This window comes from Leptodactylus fuscus, chromosome 9, assembly GCF_031893055.1.
Source record: "Leptodactylus fuscus isolate aLepFus1 chromosome 9, aLepFus1.hap2, whole genome shotgun sequence".
Lineage (NCBI taxonomy): Eukaryota > Metazoa > Chordata > Amphibia > Anura > Leptodactylidae > Leptodactylus > Leptodactylus fuscus.
In genome coordinates, this window is record NC_134273.1 from 44123794 (window position 1) to 44148454 (window position 24661).

A 24661-nucleotide genomic window follows, 5' to 3' on the forward strand; every position below is an offset into this window, starting at 1 on the left:
GATTGTAGAGTCCACGGTCCAGTTCTCTTGGACCCTGTTGACCACTGATGCATTCTTCTCTGGTGGAGAGAATCCACGGTCCAGCTAACACTGGACCCTGTTTACTACCTATGCATCCCTCTATGGTGGAGAGTGTCCATGGTCCTGCTAAAGCCGGACCCTGTTGACTATCAATGCCTCTCTCTCTGGTGGAGAGCGCATCTAGAGAGGAGTTCCATAAGAGGAACATGAAATAGGATAAAGGGTCCAAGGTCCAGTTCACCTGGACCCTGTTGACCACTGATGCATCCCTCTCTGGTAGAGAGTGTCCACGGTCCAGCTAAGGCTAGACCCTGTTGTCTACCGATGCCTCCCTCTCCAGTGGAGAGCGCATCTAAAGAAGAGTTCCATAAGAGGAACGTGAAATTGGATGAAGGGTCCACGGTCCAGTTCACCTGGACCCTGTTGACCACTGATTTATGCTTCTCTGGTGGAAAGTGTCCACAGTCCAGCTAATGCCGGACCCTGTTTACTACCAAGGCATCCCTCTCTGGTGGAGAGTGTCCACGGTCCAGCTAAAGCCGGACCCTATTGTTTATCGATGCCTTCCTCTCCGGTGGAGAGCGTATCTAGAGGAGATTCCCATAAGGGAAATGTGAAATTGGAGGGAGAAAGCCATGTCATCCAACGGACTAGAACTCAGAGCTGTCCACTGGGACAAGTCAATTCAAGTATCCCTCATGACCATCTTTCACTTAGGTGGTGGTTCCATCTCAAGGAGGGGATGTCCACTGTCCTGCTGGTCAGGACAATGTTGACCACTGTTGTATCCCCCTGGGGAGCACGTCTAGAAGAGATTCCCATAAGAGGAACCTGGAACTGGTTGGATGACCATGTCGTCCGAATGGCACAAGCTCAAAGCAGTCCGCCTGGCGCTCCGGCATTTTGATCCACTTCTCTTCAGAAGAGCAGTGAAGATCTGACTAGGGTCCTCTACCTGAACATTCAGGGGACACCAGATCACCATCCCTTAGAGAGTGGGATCTCATATTCTCTCGGACAGAGAAGAATTTGACGCATCTCTCAGCGGTGCACATCAGGGGATCCTTAAACATTCTGACGGAGCAGCTACTGTATGTCGGGGTTTCGTGGTGTCGGGCGAGTGGTCCATCAACGAGAATATATTCCACTAATTCAGAACCTGGTAGCCCAGGGAGTCCGGCTCTACCAAGACCTGAAGATATTCAACTTGACGGCCTGGAAATTGACCAGTTCTTATGCGAACATAGAGGACTATAAGAGTCTGTCTGGAAGACCTTATTCTGCTCCAGAGCAGCTTCTACTACCACGAGCTACCAAATGATTGGTAGATTTTTTTTCAAGAGTTGGTGTTCTGAGAAACAAGTCTCTCTCTCTCTCCACCACAGAATCTATTTTAGAATTTCTCCAGAGCGGCCTAAGTCGAAGGGCTTACCCTTGCCACTCTGGAGACTCATGTGTTTGCTTTATCAGCTTGCCTAGGCAAACTCCTATCCTGGGAGCCTCTTGACCCTATTTTTTCTCAAGGGGGCAGCTAAGCTTCGGCCTTGTGTGCAGGCCTCTGTACCTTAGTGAGATCTGTCTGCGGTCCTTCAGGGGCTTTGCGGACCTCCGTTGAGCCTCTGGAGGAGGTAGACTTTAAACTCTTGTCCTACAGGATGACCTTCCTCCAGGTGGTCACTTCTGCCAAGAGAGAAGATTTCCAAAGGAGTACGTAGACATGGGTGGCACTACTCACACAGAGATATACATCTGCACGGGAGACAAAGAAACGCTAAATGTGGTGGTGCTCTAAGTCCAGAACAAAGTAGCATATGGAAAAATAAATAGAAAAAATTGCTTGGCACTCACCAACAGTAGCTCGTACGAGCTTGAAAAAGTATATTCTGTATACGAAACAGCTGTCGCCCGGTTGCTGAGCGTGCCTCCACCCGCTTTTAAAACTTTGTATGGACATTCTTCAATAAAGTTTCAACTTTTTACGCTACTGTTGGTGAGTGCCAAGCAATTTTTTCTATTTATTTTTCCATATATTACTTCTGCCAAGAGAGTTGGTGAGCTTCAAGCTCCAGCTACCTTCTCTTTTTTTTCCAGACGGGGTGCAGCTGAGATTCCTTCCTGGTTTTCTCCCTTTTTGTCCAGATGGATAAAGTAGGCATTACCTGCCTCCTTCCGTTCTCAAGGGCTCTCTGTCCCAGAATGTGGGCGAGCCCACTCCACCAGAACGGTTTCTGCCTCTTGGGTAAAAGATGTTCAGTTTTGCTAGTACAGATTTGCGCTGTTGCTACCTGGAAAGCTCATTTAACCTTTTTAGACATGATAGGTTGGATTGGAGTAATTCGGAGGCAACTGCATTCGGACGTTCGATCTTGTTAACAGCATGCCAAGGGGTCCCCTCCCTAAGGGGGTTACTTGCTACATCCCCATGTGTTGTGCTGCGCTTTGGACTAAGGGAAAACAGATTATCTACATAATCCTCCATTGTTCGAACACCTTAGGGCTCAGCGAATGTGACATGGAAACTGAAATCTATTACAGCAAAATATAGTTCTGTCCCACTGTGTGACCATACAGCAGTTTACACCCACTTGAGGGGCATTTATTTAGCACCATTGACGCTAGGAAGTGCCGTATGTTAGCCTATAAACAAAGCTGGCTTATCCCCATGGAAGGGGAAAGCATCGGTAGCTTCATACATCCTTGTTCCCAAAGTGGAAGTACACGCATGCGCACTTCACTCAAACATCAAGGGGCCATTAAAACATAGGGCGCATGCAGCAACATCATACTGCGCATGCCCATATGCTGATTCACCTTGCATGTTGTTATATATATTTGATCAACGGGGTTTCCACTGATTTGGCACCTTGAGAGCTCTGTAAATGGGATATGAAAACTTCCTGCAAAATCTGCCCTCCAAAACCCAATTAGTACTCATTCCGTTCTGAGCGCTGCTGTGTGCCCGTACCTCAGTGTACCAGCACATATGGGGGATTGTTGTTTTCAGGAGAAATTGTATATTAAAATGTGGGGTGCAATTTCTCCTTTAACCTCTTGTGAATGTGAAAACGTTGGGGCTAAGTTGACATATTGTAAAAAAGTAATTTTTCATTTTCACATCTTAACGGTAAAAAAAAAAAAAAAAAAAATCTGTAAAAAAATCTGTAAGGTCAAAGTGCTCAATATCCCCCTTGATAAATTCCTTGAGCGGTCTAGTTTTCAAAATGGGGTGAACTGGAAACTGTTCTGGACACTCTAACACCAATCACTACTGTTTTTTGAGTAACCATTCAGATTTGATTAGCCAATGGCAGTGATCGCCAGAAATCCTAGAGTGTTTTCCAAGTGGGGATACAGTGAACATTGATCGTTGAGTGTTCGTTGCCTAGGGGTTAAACGTATTTATTCCAGGTCTGAATTGATTTACATCTGAATATAGGCAGAAGATTGTAATATTTTGTCACCTTTTATATAAGCTCCATTTATTACTTCTTCTGTGGTTATATTAGAAATAACATAGCATTTGTAAAAAAAAAAACCAAAAACTATAGAATGTCATACAAAAACATATATATATTTTTTCAACATATGGAATGAAGGTTCAATGTTTACTAAAATATTCCACGAGTGCATCCACAAGCTCCTGCTTTTTTCCACCCTTCAGCCCATAAATACGACACGATTCCTTCAACACTGGAACGGTCAGCTTTCCCAACGTTCCATTCTTCACATAGTCTCTAAGTTCTGCTTCAGAAATGGAGGTTTCTGTCTTAGGCTTCTTTCCAGCTTGGCTGTTACCATCACCTACAAAAAGTGAAATACAATTTAAAGTCTTTATGGAGGTATGAACATCTTATGTTATTACACATTGCCAAGGTATGAAGTAATGTTATGGTTGGGGAAAACTGGACTTATGAAACTTCATCAATACTTATCAATAAAAAAAACAAAAACATATCTTGATAAACATTCACCATTTTTTTTTCTTGTAAGTCTTCTTCCTCTTAGTTCTCAATTTGCTTGCATATCTACACTGAGGAAAGTGGCAGTGCTGTATCACTCCATAAGACCACCACTTTACACTACGGTACTCTGAAGCATCCTGTGTCTTCTTCCGACCAGTCCCTACTGATTCCTCAGATTATATAGGGAGAGAGCTACTTTACAGACAAGACAGCCATCCATTATGCAGGCTGCACCATGACAGCTACTGGAGGACGTAACTAGTAGCAACAAGGTGCAAGCTACAAAACAGAATGAGATAATGGGGAAGCATGGCTAAAAACCAGTTTAAATTTTGAAAAATGAATGTACTTGCAGACTTTACTCATTTTGCAAATACTGGACAATGAATTGGGTTTATTATTCTGAGAGTACCCCTTTAACTGACTGAGTGACCCCCTTTATTGTGAGAACTGTGGTAAATTCATGGTAAAAAAAACAACAACAACAAACACTTTTTTTTTTAACCCCTTAGCACATGACGTCCTGCAACTAATTCTCATTGCCTTAAATGCTGGTGCGGTACATGCAGATGGACTCCCACAAATCCGCAGATGACAAGATATCCTATCTAAATAGTATCAATTTCCCTGGGTAAAATAAGTCATCAGATTTCTATTTATTGCATTTAATGCAAAATTATTAACTGAAAAAGAAATATCAATAAACCATGGCATATGTTACCTTGTTTCCGTTTCACTGCTTTGCTTTCTGGGTTATAACCAGGTGGATAAACCAGTTCTTTAAATTCGTCAGGCAGAGAGCCCAAACGCTTATCTATCATGTCTGTCTTTGGCACTAGAATTTAAAAAAAAAAAAAAAACTCATTAAGTCCCATCCCAATCACCACCGTGTTCACCGCATTTCAGGGACTCACTTTAACCCATTGTATATCTTTTTAGTAGAAGTAATACATTTTATTTATATAGCGCCAACATATTCCAAAGCACTTTACAAGTTTGTTGATGTTTCCCTGAACAATTTGGCGATTTTCTTGAATATATCGACTTGTTCAAAAGAACATATAGGCTATATGTGTACTAAATCTTATTCTTCAACTGGATGGTGACCTTTTGGATTTCTAAGAGAAAATAAAAGCTTACCACTCACTGCCATATGAGCCACTGTGATTCCCCAAAATGGTTGTGAGAGGATTTGTGGTTGTAGTGTAGGAGAGGATTCGGGTAGGGTCTAAACAAGACTGAACTGATGACAGTGATACTATCCATCAGCAGTACAAGGCATGTGTGCAAAAGATAATTTGGGAATAAAGGGGTGTGAGGACACTGATGGGACGGTGTGATCAGGTGGTACCTTAGTGGTTTAAAAAGGTGAGAACAAGGGGAGTGGGATGGTTAGTAAAATTTTTGAGTTGCCTGCCCTCACACCTTTACACTAAGGCAGGGACAGCAGTGATGATAAGAGGTAAAGTGTCCCCTACATCAATATATCACCTTCCCTCTATGGGTTAGATGGCAGATCAGCTTAGTGCTGTTGTTACTATTAACACCCTTAAAGGTAAAGACAAATGAGCAGAATGCTGAGTAAATCTTACATGTTAAATCTTCAATGGGTTCAGGCTCCAACATATCAAGAGCAAGTGCTTCCAAGTTCCGAAAGTGTTGTTGTAGCACGGGGTTCTCAAATGACTCACTCCTAGACAGTAACCAACAGTATGGGTTATTTAGAGCAATGTCAGCAAATTATAACACTAGACACTGAAGAAATCTATGTCTTAATCACATTCATATACCCTTATTAAAAATTTCAATAATTTTCAATACAGACAATCTTTATTCATTATAATTAAATACGGTGACTAAAATTAATTTTGCAACCAAAATTTTTCAGTTTAGGAGCCAATGGCTGCTTGCTACTTTTTTTTCCCTAAATATCCCATTTAAAGAATTGCTCAAGCAAAAAAAAATGTCCCCTTTGTTTACAAGAGTCTGTGCATAGAGTATGGTTATTAAATAACTTACAGAAATCTGCTATACTAAACTGTATAACTCCCCCCCCCCCCCACCTGCTGACCCTGACTTAAAGGGATTTTCTGGGCAAAAATACTTTTTGAAAAAAAATTGGATTTTTTTGTACTCACCGTAAAATCTATTTCTCGTTGTTTCACTGGGGGACACAGCACCTTGAGTATAGACCCGGCCTCTAGGAAAACTAAGGCTATCGGCTCCGCCTACATAGTCTATACCCTCTCACAGACATTGCAATAATGCAGTTTTGTGCCACAGTAGTAGGAAAGAGTCCAAAGAACAATACAGAACCAACAACTACCAAAAATCGTAAACCCATGAAGAAACAAACAAAAAACCCAGTGCAGAAAAAAAAAGTGGGATCTGTGTCCCCCAAGGAAACAACGAGAAAGGGATTTTATGCTGAGAACAAAAAAAATCCCATTTTCTCACATATTTAACTGGGACGTCCAAAAGCAGTCCCTGAGGGAGGGAAAACAGACAGATATGTGAACATTCTAGCGCACAGCCGCCTACAGAACCTTACGATCCAAGCTGGCATCGGCAGAAGACACAGATTGGATCTGATAAAACTTAATGAAAATGTGAATAGAAGCCCATATGGAAGTCTTACAGACCTGAGCAACAGAAGACGGATGCCGAACCGCTCACGAGCCACCAGCAGCCCTAGCAAAGTTAGCCGTTGCACAGAAGGGCGGATCGTTAATCTTAAGTCGATAGATTCCCTTTAAGGAAGCTTATCATTGACTATAGTGATTTTTTAACTAACCATATATTTGCATAGCCTTTAGACAGGCTATTTCAGGCATACCTTTCATTCATTAATCCTCCCAACTTTTTAAATTAGCCCACTGGGATCTGGCCACGTAGAGGGGGAGCCTGTGATTAAAATGGGAGGCGAAGAGGTTGACAACCAGAAAGCCCCACCTGGATCATAGCTGAAGATTTTCTGATGAAGGGACCAATCGCCTGGATCGAGACTCTCTCGGCTGAGAGAGTCCACTACCCAACTGTCCACACCTGGGATGTGGAGTGCTGAAAGAGGAGGGACGTGAAGCTCTGCCCACCTGAGAGAGAGAGGCCTCCAGAAAGGCCGCACGGCTCCTGGTCCCGCTCTGGTGGTTCAGGTAGGCGATGGTGGTGGAGTTGTCAGACTGAATTCGGACAGGCTGACCCTGGAGGAGGGAGATCCAGTCACACTGAGCAAGAAAGATGGCCTTCAGTTCCAGCAGGTTGATCTGGAGAGAGACTTCCTTCGTAGACCACTGGCCACGAACATTCAGGACACCGAATACCGCACCCCAGCCCAAAAGGCTGGCGTCGGTGGTGAAGAAAGGAATGAGAAGAAAGGAATTACCCAGATAAATTCCCAGGAGGAGAGCCACTAGAGAAGCTGGTGACGAACCTGAAGAGGCAGAACACAGGGACTGGGCTGTCCATTGTCTCCCCTTATCTTTGCTGTCTGTATAGAACCCCTAGTGTCCCACATTAGTTCTAATTCAGATATTACCGGGGTAGCAGTTAAGAGACCGTAAATTTAAGATTAGTTTAGTTTATTTGCAGACGATGTCCTGCTGACCCACACCAACCCTCATATCCCTTTCCTGAACCTCCTACGATCCCTTTGGGACTATGGGGGCTATCCAGTTATAAAGTAAACCCCTCTAAAACTGAAGCCCTCCCCTGGAACATCATAGATTCCACTCTTTAATTGCTATGTTCCAGCTATGATTTCCAGTGGAGAGATGGTTCTCTCCGCTATGTGGGCATCCAACTCTTCTCTTATTCCTCCCTATAGTCCGTTAATTTCCCTCTTCTGTTCCATGAGCTTTGCTCCCTTTTGGACAGATGGCACTCTCTCCATATCTCACTCATTGGCCACATCACGTTGATTAAGATGACACTTCACTCGAAACTCCTTTACTTTTTTGAGATGCTTCTGATGATGGGCCGGCGTTCTGAAATACGTTCCCTTCAAAAAGCAATATTTCAGTTTATCTGGAACGTTAAACGTCAATGTATTCCTCAATCGGTGATATTGGCTGGCAAGGCAGAAGGGAGACTGGCGGTGCCACACATCCTACATTACTACTGGGTGGCCCATTTGCAAACTATTCCATTTATACCAAATGGGTTGAAATTGAGAAGCTATGTTTGGGTTCCTGTCCACCCCAATGCATTCTTGTAATGCCGCTCCTCCCCCCTCACTTGCCACCCTTCTCTTAGGGCCCATCTGTTTCACATGTGCAGTATGGATCTGCTGCATTAAAATGTTTCCCTTGACCTTCCAACGCTCCTCTATGGTATCATTTGAAGGGTATGGTAGATACGCGCGTATCTAATCCTTTTCCTTCCCACTCCTCCCGGGGATGATTGACTTCTGCCATGATTTGACCATGGAGTAGACTGAGTCTGTTCCATCTTGCCAATTCTTTGACCTTGGAGCTCAGGCTTTTCGTCCATTTTACATAATTTCTGCACTTACCTGCCTCAGAATGGTTCCATTACCAAGCCATTCAATTCTCATTTCCTACGGTCTTTGAAAGACTACGCTGAGCTGGCACCTCTACTAAAGAGCTTATCTCTGACATCCACAGACTTCTGTCTCGTCTGGAGGGAAGACCCTCTCAGCCTCATAAATATATGGATAAGTGGGCAGAGGTTCTGAATAGGCAGATCTCACCCAGTCAGTGGCAGATTACATGGTCCCGAGAGGCTAAGTCCTCTTCTTGTATCACGTTTCGGGAAACCCAATACTTATGCATTAGTATCATACCCCTATTCTGCTCCACAAAATTAATCCCAACATCCCCCTCCTCATGCTGCCAGACCTCAGTGGGCACTATGTACCACATCTTCTGGGATTGCCTGCTAATCCGCCCTTTTGGACAGAAGTTAAACTTCTTACTGCTGCCCTCTTCGTACAAGGTATCCCATTAGACCCTCTTACATACCTGCTCAATTTGGCCCCCAGACACATCAGTAAAAAGACTTCCAAGTTGTTTATCTACTTATGCACAGCCGCAAAGACTCTTATAGCTCTTCACTGGAAGAAAGCTCTCCCGCCTTCTGGGTCTGAGTTACTAGCCAGTATGAAAGATGTCTGTAGTCTAGAGTTCCTGACTGCCTCCTTCAATCATACCATCGATGCCATCTATCTTCAATGTCATCGATGTATTCTACATGGTCTCTGACTCCTGTCCTTATTTCCCGTCCTCCATTCTCTCCTATTATCCTATTTGTCTCCCACTTGTTGCTTCTTGTTGTACTCTCTTTTTTTATAATTTTTCATTTAAAGCGTTTCACCTTGTCTCACTGTTCCGTTTATAGCAGTGATGGCGAACCTATGGCACGCGTGCCAGAGAGGGCACACAGAGCCCCCTCTGCTGGCACGCGTGCTGTCGCCCTGATCGCTCACTAACGGCAAATCCGATGCAGGATACCCTGTTAGTGAGCGATCGCTGCCTTCAGCTGGTTGTGCAAATGCGCATCCAGCTGAAAGCTGTCAGTGTAGCTCAGTGTAGGCCACGCGTACTACGCGGCCTACACTGACTACAGAGTGTGACCTCTGAACAAGCGCGGGCGTGATGACGTAAGTCATCAGCGCGCACAGTGAACAGAAGAGAGAACACCCGGCAGCTCTTCAGGTAACTATATTGTGTTTGTTTGCACTGTCAGGGGAGGGGGGCAACGGTGGACATTTCATGTTGTGTAGGAGGGGGCTACTGTAGACTTTCATGCTGTGTGGGTAGGGGGCTACTGTGGACCATTTTATGCTGTATGGGAGGGGGCTACTGTGGACCTTTCATGTTGTGTGGGAGGGGGCTACTGTAGACTTTCATGCTGTGCGGGTAGGAGGCTACTGTGGATCTTTCATGCTCTGTGGGAGGGGGCTACTGTGGACCAGTTCATGTTGTGTGGGAGGGGGCTACTCTGGACCATTTTATGCTGTATGGGAGGGGACTACTGTGGACCTTTCATGTTGTGTGGGAGGGGGCTACTGTAGACTTTCATGCTGTGCGGGTAGGAGGCTACTGTGGACCATTTTATGCTGTGTGGGAGGGAGCTACTGTGGATCTTTCATGCTCTGTGGGAGGGGGCTACTGTGGACCAGTTCATGTTGTGTGGGAGGGGGCTACTCTGGACCATTTCATGCTGTGTGGGAGGGGGCTACTGTGGACCATTTCATGTTGTGTGGGAGGGGGCTACTGTGGACCATTTCATGTTGTGTAGGAGGGGGCTACTGTGGATCTTTCATGCTCTGTGGGAGGGGGCTACTGTGGACCAGTTCCTGTTGTGTGGGAGGGGGCTACTCTGGACCATTTCATGTTGTGTGGGAGGGGGCTACTGTGGACCATTTCATGTTGTGTAGGAGGGGGCTACTGTGGATCTTTCATGCTCTGTGGGAGGGGGCTACTCTGGACCATTTCATGCTGTGTGGGAGGGGGCTACTGTGGACCATTTCATGCTGTGTGGAAGGGGGCTACTGTGGACCATTTCATGTTGTGTGGGAGGGGGCTATTGTGGACCATTTCATGTTGTGTGGGAGGGGGCTACTGTGGACCAGTTCATGTTGTGTGGGAGGGGGCTACTGTGGACCAGTTCATGCTGTGTGGGAGGGGGCTACTGTGGACCAGTTCATGCTGTGTGGGAGGGGGCTACTGTGGACCAGTTCATGCTGTGTGGGAGGGGGCTACTGTGGACCAGTTCATGCTGTGTGGGAGGGGGCTACTGTGGAGTATACAGGTATAATCCTGTGTGGGGGCCACTGTGGGCCAGATTGTACTGTGTGGGGGGCCACTGAGGGGCAGATTGTACTGTGTGGGGTCCCCTCACTATGTATATCACACAGTATTTGTTTTATAGCAGACGTGAAATTAGTACAGGATGTAATAACATTGCACGGTTAACTATAAAACAGATCCTGTGCGATGTAAATAGTGAAAATTAATTGTTTAAAAGTACAGAATGCAGAGACCTTTACCTTTCAGTACAAGATCTGTAAAGCCCCAGTCACATGACTGTAATTTGTGGGTCCGCAATTGTGGACCCACAGAGTTTTAAGGTTAAATTGCCGTGTTGGCACTCCGTGATAATTTATTTGGTTTTGGGTTGCAGTTTAGGCACTCGGTCTCAAAAAGGTTCGCCATCACTGGTTTATAGTGTTGTAGCACTATATTTCCACTTGCCTACGTCTTATTGTTTACTAGCAGAGGACCCAGCTTCGCACAGGTATATTTCATATTTTGTTTGTGTAGTGGCCCCATAACAATTGGCCAGTTTGTGAATTGGTGTATTTTGTATATTGTATGCATGTGTGTCCATAAGTATGATGTGATCATGTGTATCTCATTTCGGATATTAGTGACAAACAAGGGTTCGGTTGTCCTGGAGAACTGGAGTGAAGCTATATCGCACGTATGTAATTGTTGGGCATGTGGAACTGTGTGCAGACGCACATATATGTAATCCTGCAGCGTGTGGAACTGTGTGCAGACGCACGTATATGTAATCCTGCAGCGTGTGGAACTGTGTGCAGACGTGCGTTTCTAATTCTCTGTGTATCTAATCCTCTTGCGTGTGGTAATTGGGCAGATGCGCTTATGTAATCCTTTGTCATGTGGAACTGTGTGTAGATGCATGTATCTAATCCTCTGGCGTGTGATACTGTGTGCTGACCTGTGTATGTAATCCTCTGGCGTGCGGTACTGTGTGCAGATGTGCGCATCTAATCTTCTGGTGTGTGGTACTTTGTGCAAACGCGCATATGTAATCCTCTGGCATGTGGAACCTGTGTAGACGCGCGTATCTAATCCTTTTCCAATCCTACACCGTGTGGTACTGTGTCCATTGGTGTGTATGCAATCCCTCCGGCTTGTGGTACTGTGTGCAGACGTGCGTATGTAATGCTCTGGCGTGTGATATTGTGTGCTGACCTATGTATTTAATTCTCTGGCGTGTGGTACTGTCTGCAGATGCGCGTATGTAATCTTTCAGCACGTGGTACTTTGTTCAGATACGTGTATGTAACTCATGACCCCTGGCCCGCGTGGCTCCGGCCCACCCAAACCCCTGTAGCGCAGCCCCCTCCTCCCATGCGCACCTCCAAACTCTACCCCCGCAGCATCCCTGGTAAGGAGGCCCTGGGCACCCTTCTGGCTCCCCAAACTACTGTTGCGCGGCCTCCTCCCCTCCTGCGCGACCCCCTGCGTGTCCAAAGTCCTATTCAAAGCACTGTCTTGCGGCCCCCTCCCCTCCTGCGCGACCCCCTCGGCCCCGCAAGTCCTATACCGCGGCCCCCGGCCCCGAACACTAAAGTCCCCCATGGTTACTCACACACAGCGAGTGAGGCCGCATGTCCGCTTCACTCCGCAGCTGTGGGTATGCAGCGTTGTGTCCGGAGCGCTGGGCGGGCACACCTGAGCGGCTCGTCCTGCACCGCACAGCCAGCCTACATGTCAGTGTTGAGCCGGAGCGGGGAGCCGCCGCCATGTTTTCCGGCTGGCGCTTCATCCATTGCACCGCCCACAGGATGCAGGCAGACCTATCGGAGCCCTGATGAAGCCGGGGATGACGTCCTCTTAGGTCCTGCAGCGTAGCAGGACCATACGTTCTCCGGTCGCGGTCGTGATGTCGGGGGATGGAGCGGCCTATGAAGTAGCCTATGTTTCCTTCCCGGTCACCATCCAGGTATGTGTGCAATACATCCAAACTCACAAACATACAAACATCCAAACACACAAACTTTCACATTTATAATATTAGTAGGATTGTAAAAACTTGCAATAAAAAATTACAGTTTTAAAACCCCCCCCCCAAAAAAAAAAAAAAAAACAACCAAAAAAAAACCCCAAAAAACCTGACAACATACTTAAAAAGGGAATGCACCCCAATTTTTAAAGTAGAAATCACCCATCTCATACCTGTATTTAAATCTCATCTTATGGATAATTTCTTTCATCTTATCTGTCTGCTCATCATTAGCTGGCACAATCTCGGGGTAGTCAAGTTTACGAATATCATCAGCAAAAGGGATGAAAATTAAATTGAAACCTAAATGAAACAGACAGGAACATTAGCATTAATGACACTCCTTCAGGTAAAGAAACAAAATATTATGTGAGTAGGTGAATCTCTAAAAAGAAAGACATACATTTCTTAAAGGGGTTTTCCAGGCAATTTATTATTTTTTTTTTAAAAGGTCTGTTAGTGCTATTAATGGGTTAATAAATGCACCCATATACCTTTAACCTTGTTTTAAGTGATTTCTGAGAGCTCCTGGTATCTTCTGCATTTGTTTACTTGGTTTAGCTTCCTGCTATGTAAATTCCATGCTAGCTACCTCTCACCTCACTCCCCACCTCCTCTCTCACAATCCTGCCCCCTACTACTAGCTCTTCCCTACCTACTTAGCCTAACCCCTGACCCCATAATATACTTACCTCTCTTCTTTCCTTCCAGGTTTCTTCCTGTGGGACAGGCCATCCTTCTATTCCGATTGCTGGCGCATGCTCTAGTCTTTGCACTGCTCTGTAGCGACAATCCACCTCTACTGCACAGGCATGTAGGAGTGGATTATCAGCAGCAGTGCGTAGAGCAGTGCTAAGACAAGTGACTGCAGTCAGAAAAGAAGGAGGAGCTGTCCCACAGCATGTCTGGACAGCAAGTATGATGGAGTGGATTGGAAGGTCGGGGGGTAGTAGTAGTGATGTTCCAGAAATGGGGAAAAGGATCGTCACGGGAAAACCAGCAAATGTCCGCCCATCCAAATGACCACCCCAGAGACTTTTTTGCTTATCTCTTTCATCTAGACTTCTTTCTGCAGGACGGTCCCTCCTTTTCTGATCCTACCAGCACGCGCAATAATCCCGATGCTGATCTGTGCTCTGCAGCCGACAATCCACCACTACTGCGCAGGCGTGGGAGCTGCTCCCACTGCACAGTAGAGGTGGATTATCTGCTGTAGAACACAGAGCAGCACTAGGACTTTTGTGCGTGCTGGCAGAATCAGAAAAGAGAGAGGGGCCGTCCCACAGGAGGAAGTCTGGAAAGAAGACAGCTAAGTATAATGGAGTTAGGGGGGTGGGCTGAGTTAGTTGAGAAGGGCAAGTTGTGGGCGGGATAGCTAGAGAGACAGGGAGGGGGTATATGGGAGGGAGAGAGGAAGGGCGGAGGAGTGAGGTGAGAGGGAGCTAGTGTGGAAGCTACATAGCAGGAAGCTGCACAAAGTAAACAAATACAGAAGATGCCAGGAGCTCTCAGAGAAACACAGAAATCACTCAAAACATAGATAAAGGTATTTGGGAGCATTTATTAACCAATTAATAGCACTAACGGACTTTTAAAAAAAAAAAAAAAAAAGACAAAACAAAACATTTTTTGTCCAGAAAACCCCTTTAATGCACTCACCTGGAGGTTTAACCTGTACATTTTCGTCATCCAATTTCTCTTCCTGTGGCACCAATGCAACAAAACGAGGTGGGGTATTTTTGCGAGGGGTATACCTGCAAATGGCCATCACTTGTCGTTCCAGGCATTTAATCAGCAGAGCCTGAAATAATGTACTGCTACCTAAAGATAAAATATACTTCAATTTATGTACAAGCTAGAACATATCTTCAACAAGAGTTCAATATATTCAGTCCATTTGTAGTTCAAGCAGTTTTATTCTACAAATATGAAATCCAATTAAATTCAAAAATAAATTTAAAAATTGGATTTTAGTATTTACTGTAAAATCCCTTTCCCAAGCATGGCCAGAGGAATAAGATCTGAATCGACAAGTGGGTCCTGATGCAATAAGCCACAAATGGATCCTGATGCAGTCAGATGATGCAAACCACCTCAGGTAAAGCAAACACACTCCCTAGGATGGGGGAGGCATGGAGAAAGTAAAAAAAACAAACAAAAAAACAAAAAACAGAGACCCTATACCATCGGATGAAGGGAAAAGGAAGAGGCGTGGGCTCCAGCCAATGATGTGTCAATCCAGACATCCTGTTTAGGAGAGAATGTCAGGAAGGGAACCGGCAGGGTTTAAGCAGTAATTAAGGAATCTGAACTAAGTGCACAGCAGCAGAGTACCTCCAACAAAGGAGCAACACTCCAAGGCAGGATGCCAGAGATATGGAAAGACTAAGCATGGGACCATAAGGAAGCCAGAAAAGTCCCAAAGGTGAGAAAGGCCCAAGGTTCAGCAGTCCCTGTGGCAAACCTAGTTAGTCTGTTGTCATGCTTAAAGGGATTCTATCATTGGGAAAGCTCATTTTTAACGAAGCAAATATTTGCATAGCCTTTAGAAAGGCTATTCCAGACATACCTTTAATTTGTTAATCCTCTCAGCCGTTTTTGAATTAGCCCACTTTTATTGATATGCTAATTAGGCAGCATGTTTATTAGGTTACAAGTCTGTGTAGTGCACGAATATTGTCTTTGATTCACTATGCAATGTAATGGAGGTGATCACAGTGTAAAGGTCATATACTATCTGGGCCTTGTATAGAGGTGTTGTTGGTCTATACATTATGTGTATGGTCTAGTAATCGTCAGTATAGTACTAATAATTCTCCCCAGTATATCGGTACACACATAGCCGTTTCACAACTATATACACTGTCTACCAATAAGTATTTGGACACCTGTAATCCAAGCAGCACAAGCGGCAATTACAGCCTGAACCCTCCGAGGCATGCTTTCCACAAGTCTTTGTATGACGGCTAGTGGTATTTTATTGTATTCGACTTGGAGAAGACAGGTAAGTTCTTTCACCGATTTTGGTCGCCTGCTGCACCCCTTTAGTTTGGCGATCCAACTCGTCCTAGAAGTGCTCGATAGGGTTCAAGTCTGGGCTCTGGGCAGGCCAGCCCAGTCGGTTAACCTGATTGTCACTGTACCAAGCCATGTTAGACATTGCTACATGACAGCTGGCATTGTCATCCTGGAAGTAACATTGGTCCATCCCAAAGAACCGCCATAATGTAGGAAGCACACTGTTATCTAAAATAGTGCAATAGGCGTCAGCATTGAGTTTACCATGCACTGGGACTCTGCAGAACTTTACTGGGTGTCCAAATACTTATTGGTAGACAGTGTATATCTTTACAATTTTTTTGTATTCCTGATCTTTTGAAACTATATCAATGCCGCTGGAAGTACAGCCCTGACTTCTGAAATGACTGAATATGATGGTCTTGGTATGTAAGGAGATGGGGACCCCACTTTTAATTTTGCCCAGGGCCAAACTTTGTCTAAAACCGGACCTGCATATAATGTCCCTACCTAATAACCTGTCCACAGTAACTAAACCTTGATTTGGTTTCTGACAAGTCCCAAACCATAGAAAGTTCCAGCATTCATGGTCATATCTACTGGCACCAACAAAAGACTGTCACTACTACGAAAATCTCTAAGACTCTAAATTTTTTAATAACACATATTTGCAAAAATATTCAACTATTAATTGTCTACAAATTTAAATATGGTTATAATCGTGGAAATACCCATTTAAAGGGGAACATCCAGTTATATAATGAATGTTCACAACATCATTCGTTACAAAATGAGTGGGATCATGTAAATGTCGCACATGGTTGGCTTCTATCCAAGGCTCCAGTGGGGCACAGCAAGAACACATACAAGCTCAGAATAGCAGATAAAAAAGATACTAGGAGTCATAGCAACTAAAAGGAAAAGAAAGACTTCAGGATCATTTAGTTCTCTGTGCAGTGATCTTCACTTAGCCTGATGTTGATTATACAGCCTGACTGCGGTTGGGAGTAAGTACTTCGATAACACTCCTTCTCACACTTGGGATGAAGCAGTCGGTCACTGACAGTACTGCACAGTGCTGTCACAGACACATACATAGGATGGGAGTTGTTCTCCAGCATGGAGCTCCCCACAGACAGTATCATTCTGTCAACCACAACCTCCACTGGGTCCAGGGGCCTCCTCAGGACAGAGCTGGCCCTTCTAATCTGTCAACTCTATTTCTATCCCTGGTTATGCTACTCCTCCAGCAGGCCACTCCGAAAATGGCTGTTGCTACCACAGAGTTGAAAAAGGCCCTAAGAAGTGCCCCCTGGACTCCAAAGGCCCTCAGCCTCCTGTGATCCTTTCTGTGCAGTACATCCAGGTTATCAGCCCAGTCCAGCTTATTATTGAGGAGCACACCCAGATACTTATAGGTCTTAACTATCTCAATGCCTGTCTCCTGGATGTCCACCGGATTCGGGGCACTCCTCCACTTATTAATGTCCACCACCATCTCATTGGTCTTCCCAGCATTAATCCTGAGGTGGTTCCGCTGACACCATTCCACAAAGTCCCGGTTAAGTCTCTGTACTCCCTGTCGTCTCAGTCTGTGATGAGGCCTATTGCAGAGTCACCGGAGTACTTTTGCAAGTAACAGCTAAAAGAGTTGCACCTAAAGTCAGCAGTGTACAGTGTGAAGAGGAAAGGGGCAAGAACTGTACCTTGTAGTGCTCCTGTCTGACACACAGCCCCAGTCTCTCACATAGTAAGGTTGGTTTGTGAGGTAGTCTAGGATCCAGTTGGACTGGTGATGGTCCACTCCAACAAGGTCCAGCTTGTCTCTCAGTAGCCCTGGCTGAATGGTGTGAAAAGCACTAGAACATTCAAAGAACATTATTCTCACAGTGTTCCCTGGTTACGTCACGTGAAAAAGAGCTCTGTGAAGAAGGTGGATGATGGCATCATCCACCCCAATGCCTGGGCGATAGGCAAAGTGGAGAGGGTCCATAGTAGAGCTCACTAGAGGTCGGCAATGTGTCAGGACCAATCCCTCTAGGGCAGGGGTGCTCACACTTTTTCAGCATGTGAGCTACTTTATAAACTGACCAAGGGATAAGATCTACTACCCACTTCTTGTGGGCGAGGCCTGTGGGCAGGCCGGGGCGGGGCGTGAGAGCAGGAGACAGCTCTCTAGTGTCTGCTTGTTCACAGCGCAGGCTGAGAATCATCTCTGGACACTGGCCGGTCGGGGCCTTGCACTCGTTCGCAGTCAGGGCTGCCGCAGCCCCGCCTGCCAGTGTCCAGAGATGACTCTCAGCCTGCGCTGTCAACAAGCAGCACCCTGGCTCCCTTCATCCCTAAGAGCGGGGAGCGCGTCATCCCCCGGAGCTGCTGCTGCCCAGCCTGCAAGTGTCCGGAGTGCTTGTTCACAGCGCAGGCTGAGAGTCTTATCCGGACACTTGCAGGCGGGGCCTGCAGACACCGGGGATCCCTGGCTGCATCCCGCGATCGACCCATACGTCCTTCGCAATCTACCGGTAGATCGCGATCGACGTATTGGGCACCCCTGCTCTGGGACCTTCATCAAGTGGGATGTCAGTGCTACAGGTCTGTAGCCATTGAGGTCCATTGGATGAGGTGTCTTTGGAACTGGTACCACACTAGACGTTTTTTACGTTGTGGTAGCATACCCAGCTTCAGGCTCATATTGTACATGTGTGTAATAACCCCACAGAGCTGGTCTTCACACATTTTAAGAACTCTTGCGCTAATCCCATCGGGTCTTCCAGCCTTCTCTGCTTTTATCTTCCTGATTTCCCTATACACTTGAGACTCAGGGCAGATCAGATTGTAACCAGATGACAGTTGAGTGCAAGAAGGTGGAGGTGGGGCCTTGGTGTGGGGAGGGGGCTGAATGACATGCTGGAGTGGGAGGAGCTGGTATGCAATCAAATCTGTTGAAGAATAGATTTAGTTCATTAAGCCATTTTGTGTCTCCTTCTGCCTGAGAGACTGGTTGTCTGTGTCCAGAAATGTAACTATTCCAAACTTTACTAACACATCCTTCAGCCATTTGCCATTTCCATCCACCTCCTGTAATTGGCTTTCCTCTCCCTAATCTGTCACCTCAATTCCTTTTGCACAACCCCAACGACTACAGAGCTGCATGCAATTGCTTTATTCACCAAGCACACTCTATTATCTTGACGAAACCGTGGAAATCAGGAAAAAAAAACATGAGACACCTGAGAAGGAAAATGGGTAGGTCAGGGCAGAGGTCCTACTGTAGATGAACCCCAAGGAACCCAAAACTGCTTTGAGGACAGTCAAGGACACAAGACCCAAGTATCCAGGAGTAAAAGTACAAGCTAACAAACTAACAGGGCCATGCTAAAAAAATCCCGTTGGGATGGAAAGAGTGACCACAAAACAGCAGGGAACCTAGGAGGAAAGAGGACTATGCAGCAAGGCTGCTCACCAAGGCATGGAGTGCTTGAGGAAAGAGCCCCAGCACATAAAGGGTTGCTGCTATAAATACTAGGTTCAGTGGCACCTTCCATGGAGTTTTGGTATGGGAAAACTACGCACTATAGCCAAGGATGGCAAGGGAACAGGGATAGTTGAAAGAGAGGCCACAGGAGCAGCAATAGCATGCAGAGGTAATAGGCACTCTGGGGGCTGAAAGTCCACCCCTTGGGAGAGTCTGTGTTGCAATATGAAGACCTGCCCCCTGGAAATCATTGATGAGGCCAAAATAACTCCATATAATATGGTCCTGTTCATATACTAGTAATTGCTGAAGAGGTAAAAATAAATAAAGCAGAAATACAGTGGATATCAGAATCACATAGAAGTTTGTAGGTAGATATTATGTAATGCTTTGGTGTTGGTAGTAAGGCTTGTTGCCATGTGATACATAAGAAAAAACAATTGTACGGTTTCAAGTTCAGAATTGAACTTACCTGTAATGAGAGATTCTTCCGGATACACAAACTGTGCGGGTCGGATAAAATGGTGTTTCTTCAGCAAACTGACCGGTTTAAACCCAATGAGCACAAGACCAGGATCATCAAACCTCCTCAGCTCTTCTGTCTCTTCATTCTCCAGCACAATCTGACGATTTCCATAAGTCTGCCCAGAGAGACATCAATGAGTAAAGGTACACCAATGCTAGCATCAGTCACAGATCAGTCCCCACTACCATAACATTTCTGACATCTTCTAATCATCATAAGAAAAAGCATTTATTTTATAACCCATATTTCCAAACATCACAACAAATTAGGATGAAGCCATCAACCCAAACATCAATGCCACTTTTGGGAATTTTCTGTTAGAACTCATTATGTGTAACCTCTGCCTCAGAGCAATATGAAACAGAAAGATACATTTTCTGCTATTTCAGAATCTTATGAAATGAGTGAAAGTGACCTTTGAAAGTTCACTGCACTTCTGCCATCACCCTAGAGTACCTGAGCTTTCTTTGAGTCACTGGGAAGGAGGAGACTACCCGTCTCCCTGTTGAACGTTCTCGTTTTTGTTTTTACAGGCTCATTGCTCTCTCGATACAACTTTACAGGAGGTGGTTTTATAGCTTTTTGGATTAAGTTGTACACTCCGACTGTAAGGTAGAGGTCATCACTCAGCTTTAGAGGGATTCTGCAAAGGGAAAAAAGTTATAGGAAGAAAGTATTAAAGTTGGTTTTCTTATCTGGATGAAATCCACCTCTGGGACCAGCACCTCTCTCAAGATCAGGGTCAAGGACCTCTAAACTACAGCCCTCTCCATATACTGTGATTGTGGAATAGGGATTTAAAAAAACAATTATAGTGTAAACATGCTCAGCTGTTCTCAGACTTTATATAGTGCATACAAAAACACACACATGAAAATTAGATAATTGGTTAACATTTATAGAAGACTGTCTTCCAGCAACAAGACATTCTCTTTAAATGGAACCATACACTACAATGACTCAACTCTCTCTAGACCTCCTCCCCCAATAAATTTAGGGCAAGTGTATTTCAGTCATATTATGCTTGGCATATACAGCAAATAAACTGCTCTCTGGTCATGGGCCTCCAAATGAATTAAGAGAAAGTGTAGTTCACCCATATTATGTGCTAAATAAAATAAGCCTCGGCCAGATGGGTGACATGCACAACCACAATGGAGTCAGTCACACCACAAAAATGCACAAAGTAATAAAACACTAAAAAATAGCCAACAGTGTAGAAAAAGTGATGTCCAGAAGCATGATCAATGTAAAGAGAGGACAAAACAGCTAACGCTGGGTTCATACCAGCGCCCGATCTACGTTTTCAGGTTTCCGTCTTCTGCCAGCAGAAGATGGAAACCTGGCAGACCATGTCCGGCCGTGAGCGCCGGGGAGCGTTTTGTGCTCTCCGCGGCAAAACCGTTTTTTTTTTAACCGGACACAAAGTCCTGCATGTCCAACTTTGTGTCCGGTTATAAAAAAAACAAAAAAACAAAACAAAACAAAAAACAGTTTCGCCGTATAGTGTAATAATTGTTCATGGGTGGTCCACTACTATGGGACTAAATTTTATTTGCTGAAGTGTACAGAGAAAGCCGTCTGCAGAGGTGTAGAGGCTGTGAGGAGAAATATGCCCCTCCCCTTTCCATTCACATTGTAAAGACAGAACAGACCAACCCCTCCCACCCACTGTGAACCTGTATTAAAGAGGTTGTCCAAGCAAAAAATAAAAAATATTTAAAATAGGCCATGGGAGGTGAAAATAAATATATCAAACTCACCTGTCCCCGATGCTCCGGTTCTTCCTAGCGCGGTCCAGTCATGTTGCTCATCTCTCTTATTGAAATTAAATTCCTTGACGGCTGCTGATTGGCCTCAGTGGTTATGTATGGCAGGGACTTTGGTCGGAAGACAAGAAGGTAAGACAGGACCGGACCTCGCTGGGAGGAACCAGAGCACCGGGGACAGGAGAGTATCATTTTTTATTTTTTTTTAATTTTCACCTCTCCTGGCCTATTTAAAAAAAATAACGTTTTTGCCCAGACAACTCCTTTAAGCTTGCAACTTGTCATGATCTTTCAGGTAGCCATTAACTACGGAAGACTATCAATTTTTATGTTTTACTTCTACTGGCTAATACGGTACAAAGACATATTTTTCACTTTATGAATGATTAAAAATGAGTCTCCTTTTCAAATTACGTTGGCATTGAAGGTCAGTTAACTCAACTATGAAGGAAGTTAAACATTGGTCTTTTACCTGCACAAAGATCTCTTCTTGCTTTCCTTGGCTCTCACTTTCCTCATGAGGTCATCTAGCTTACTGGAAGCTTTAAACTGCACACCAGGGTCTTCATCATTGTCAGTATTCACAATATCACAATAGAAGAGAGAGACGTCAAAACCACCTTCTTTTTCAAGATGCATGAGATCCAAGAAAATCCCTAAAAATACCCCAAAAACATGTTAAGCTGAGTTAGCAAACTTGCACCTCCATGGATTTCATCTGCATAAACGTGCATTTGGCTGCTTTTAGTTCTCAGCTTTGATAAGCCATCACAGCTTATATGGGACATCTATGGGTATGTTCACACAGCAGAAACCTTTTCCGCCATGTGAACTCTCCGCGCAGCTAACCGCAACGGGATGCCGAGCAGTGCAAAATCACAGGCAACTGTGATAACTATGATGTAGCTCTGTGTTCACACACTGTCTGCTACTGCTCACCAATAGATTTTCCATTTAAGTGGGGCAAACTAATATGCCTAGCCATTGCTTACCCAGATCTCTCAGGTCTTTTGCCTTAGTTATGGACTGTGTGATTTTGGCAGAGTCTCCAGCATGTGGATTGTCTTCATTAGTAAACAACATTATACGCTTGTGACTCATTTTCATCTTAATGTTGCTGAAGAGTTTCTCACAGCGCCAGAGAACATCCCCTAGTGAGAAGTCCACTGAATGTCCAATGGTTTCAGAAAAGTACAACCTTCCTTTCTCTTCTCTGTATTTATCCAAGTCCAAAACTCGCTTTGCACCTATATACAAATACAAGAGCAAAAAAACGGAACACATCCCAAAGACATTTCTTAGTCCGACTTTATATAAGAATGAATGCACAGTTATAAGATGTAAGGGTTAGTGAAAGGTGTTTTCTCATATCACAGCATATGGACATCCCAATGAATGCCCTATCATCCAGACCCATCTAGTCTATGCATTAGATGGAAGGCTATTCTTTGAATTGAATGAAATTAACCCTTTTCACTGCCAAGGATGTAGCTCTACGTCCTCCCAGAGTGTCCCTTGTCTAGCGGAGGATGTAGCTGCTACGTCCTTACTTCTAATGGCCATATGTCTGGTCTCGTTTGGGCTATGAAGATAATTTTACAATCATTTTAAAGATGAGAATCTCATCTTTAAAATAATAACAAGTCCTTCATGTTAACCCCTATTGCAATTCACTGTTGAAAATGCTATTGGGGATTCAAATCTCGTAGAAAATCTCAATTCCCGACAGCGTTTTTAACAGCAATTCGCTAAAAATCTGTAAGGGTTATTATGAAGATCTTGGTATCATTTTAAAGATGAGATTCCAGAGACCCTTGGCAGTGAAAGGGTTAAATGGTATATATGGCCAAAACTGTCTTCCCATTCACTGAATTGCAATTAGAAAGTTGTTGCCTTCATGAGAAGATCTGTAACCATTATTATTCTAGATCCAACTCAAGACAGAACAATACATTTGTTAAAAATGATAAGGCTTAACCCCTATATTGGGGATCATAACCAAATCCTACCACTACGTATCTTGGCAACAAAGTATATATTTTTACATCCAGAGACTGAGATTTTGTATAAAAAAACAACTGCATTTGAAAGTCACACATTTGACAACCTCTTCAAAATATACAATACACTTAGGGGATTCATTCTAAAATATACCTCACCTGGGGTATCCAAATCATGAAGAACATAAATGTGCTTGATAGAATCACTGCCTTTGCTTTCCCTAGTACCAAAGAACACCACAGCTAGGAGATCATGCTCACTGCTGATGATCTTGCTGGTATAGACACTTCGAATACACTAAGAAGAGCAAGATAAAAAACATGAATAGTTTAATAAGAATACCCCTTAATAATATGGGTATTCCAGCTATGACAAGAGTCAACATATCAGTGGGACTCGCACCCATTGCTAGAATGAGCAACAGCTAGAAAGAGGCTGTTCTGTGAAGAAACAAGGATTCATCTGAACTGTTCCCTGCACAGCACCTTGGTTGTCCAGGGTTTGCGTAAGTACTGTTGTGCCTCATCCTCTTCACCCCAGTTGAAGACATACCCTAGTGATAAGACTTACTGCAGCTAAAATACCCTTTAAACTACAAAGTCTATTTTCACAAAACTGACAAACAAGTTATACAATAAAAAAAAAATAAAAATAAAAAAAAAAAAAATTATATATATATATATATATATATATATATATATATATATATATATATACACAGTATATATACACTGTATATTAAACATTCCAAATATACATTTCCTAACAGCAGATACCTGACATATTGTGAAAATACTGCCCAATTTTTTTTGCATCAAACATACGGTTATATATATATATATATATATATATATATATATATATATATATATATGTGCATTTTTTTGTGGCTAAAAGTCTGAAAAAAACTTTAGGCACTGAAACTACTAAATATAAAACGTACAAGATGGAAGAGTTCATACATTCCACTCAAGAGTGCTCAAGACAGCTGAGGGTCAATGTTAAAGAACAATTACCGTATAGGCCGCTTACTTTTCAGAACCTAAACATCCAGCACACCCCCTAATTTCTCTCTGAAAATCCATTAGTAATTTCTAGCCACGAGGTTCAGTAG

The 24661-nt window shown here is 44.2% G+C and overlaps 1 protein-coding gene across 2 annotated transcripts in view; it reads right to left on the bottom strand.

Annotated features, from left to right (window-relative positions):
* Nucleotides 1-3518: 3518 nt before the first annotated feature.
* Nucleotides 3519-24661, bottom strand: part of XRCC6 (X-ray repair cross complementing 6) — a 71856-nt gene continuing 50713 nt past the window's right edge. For both annotated transcript variants that reach the window (XM_075286835.1, XM_075286834.1), the window contains exons 4-13: nt 23706-23844; nt 22539-22793; nt 22019-22202; nt 20234-20420; nt 19724-19892; nt 14418-14579; nt 12932-13061; nt 5576-5676; nt 4705-4818; nt 3519-3822 (exon numbers count right to left, since the gene is read on the bottom strand). In XM_075286835.1, coding sequence (XP_075142936.1) covers nt 3620-3822; nt 4705-4818; nt 5576-5676; nt 12932-13061; nt 14418-14579; nt 19724-19892; nt 20234-20420; nt 22019-22202; nt 22539-22793; nt 23706-23844 — 1644 coding nt within the window. In that variant the 3' untranslated portion in view covers nt 3519-3619. The remainder of the gene's footprint in view (nt 3823-4704; nt 4819-5575; nt 5677-12931; nt 13062-14417; nt 14580-19723; nt 19893-20233; nt 20421-22018; nt 22203-22538; nt 22794-23705; nt 23845-24661) is intronic.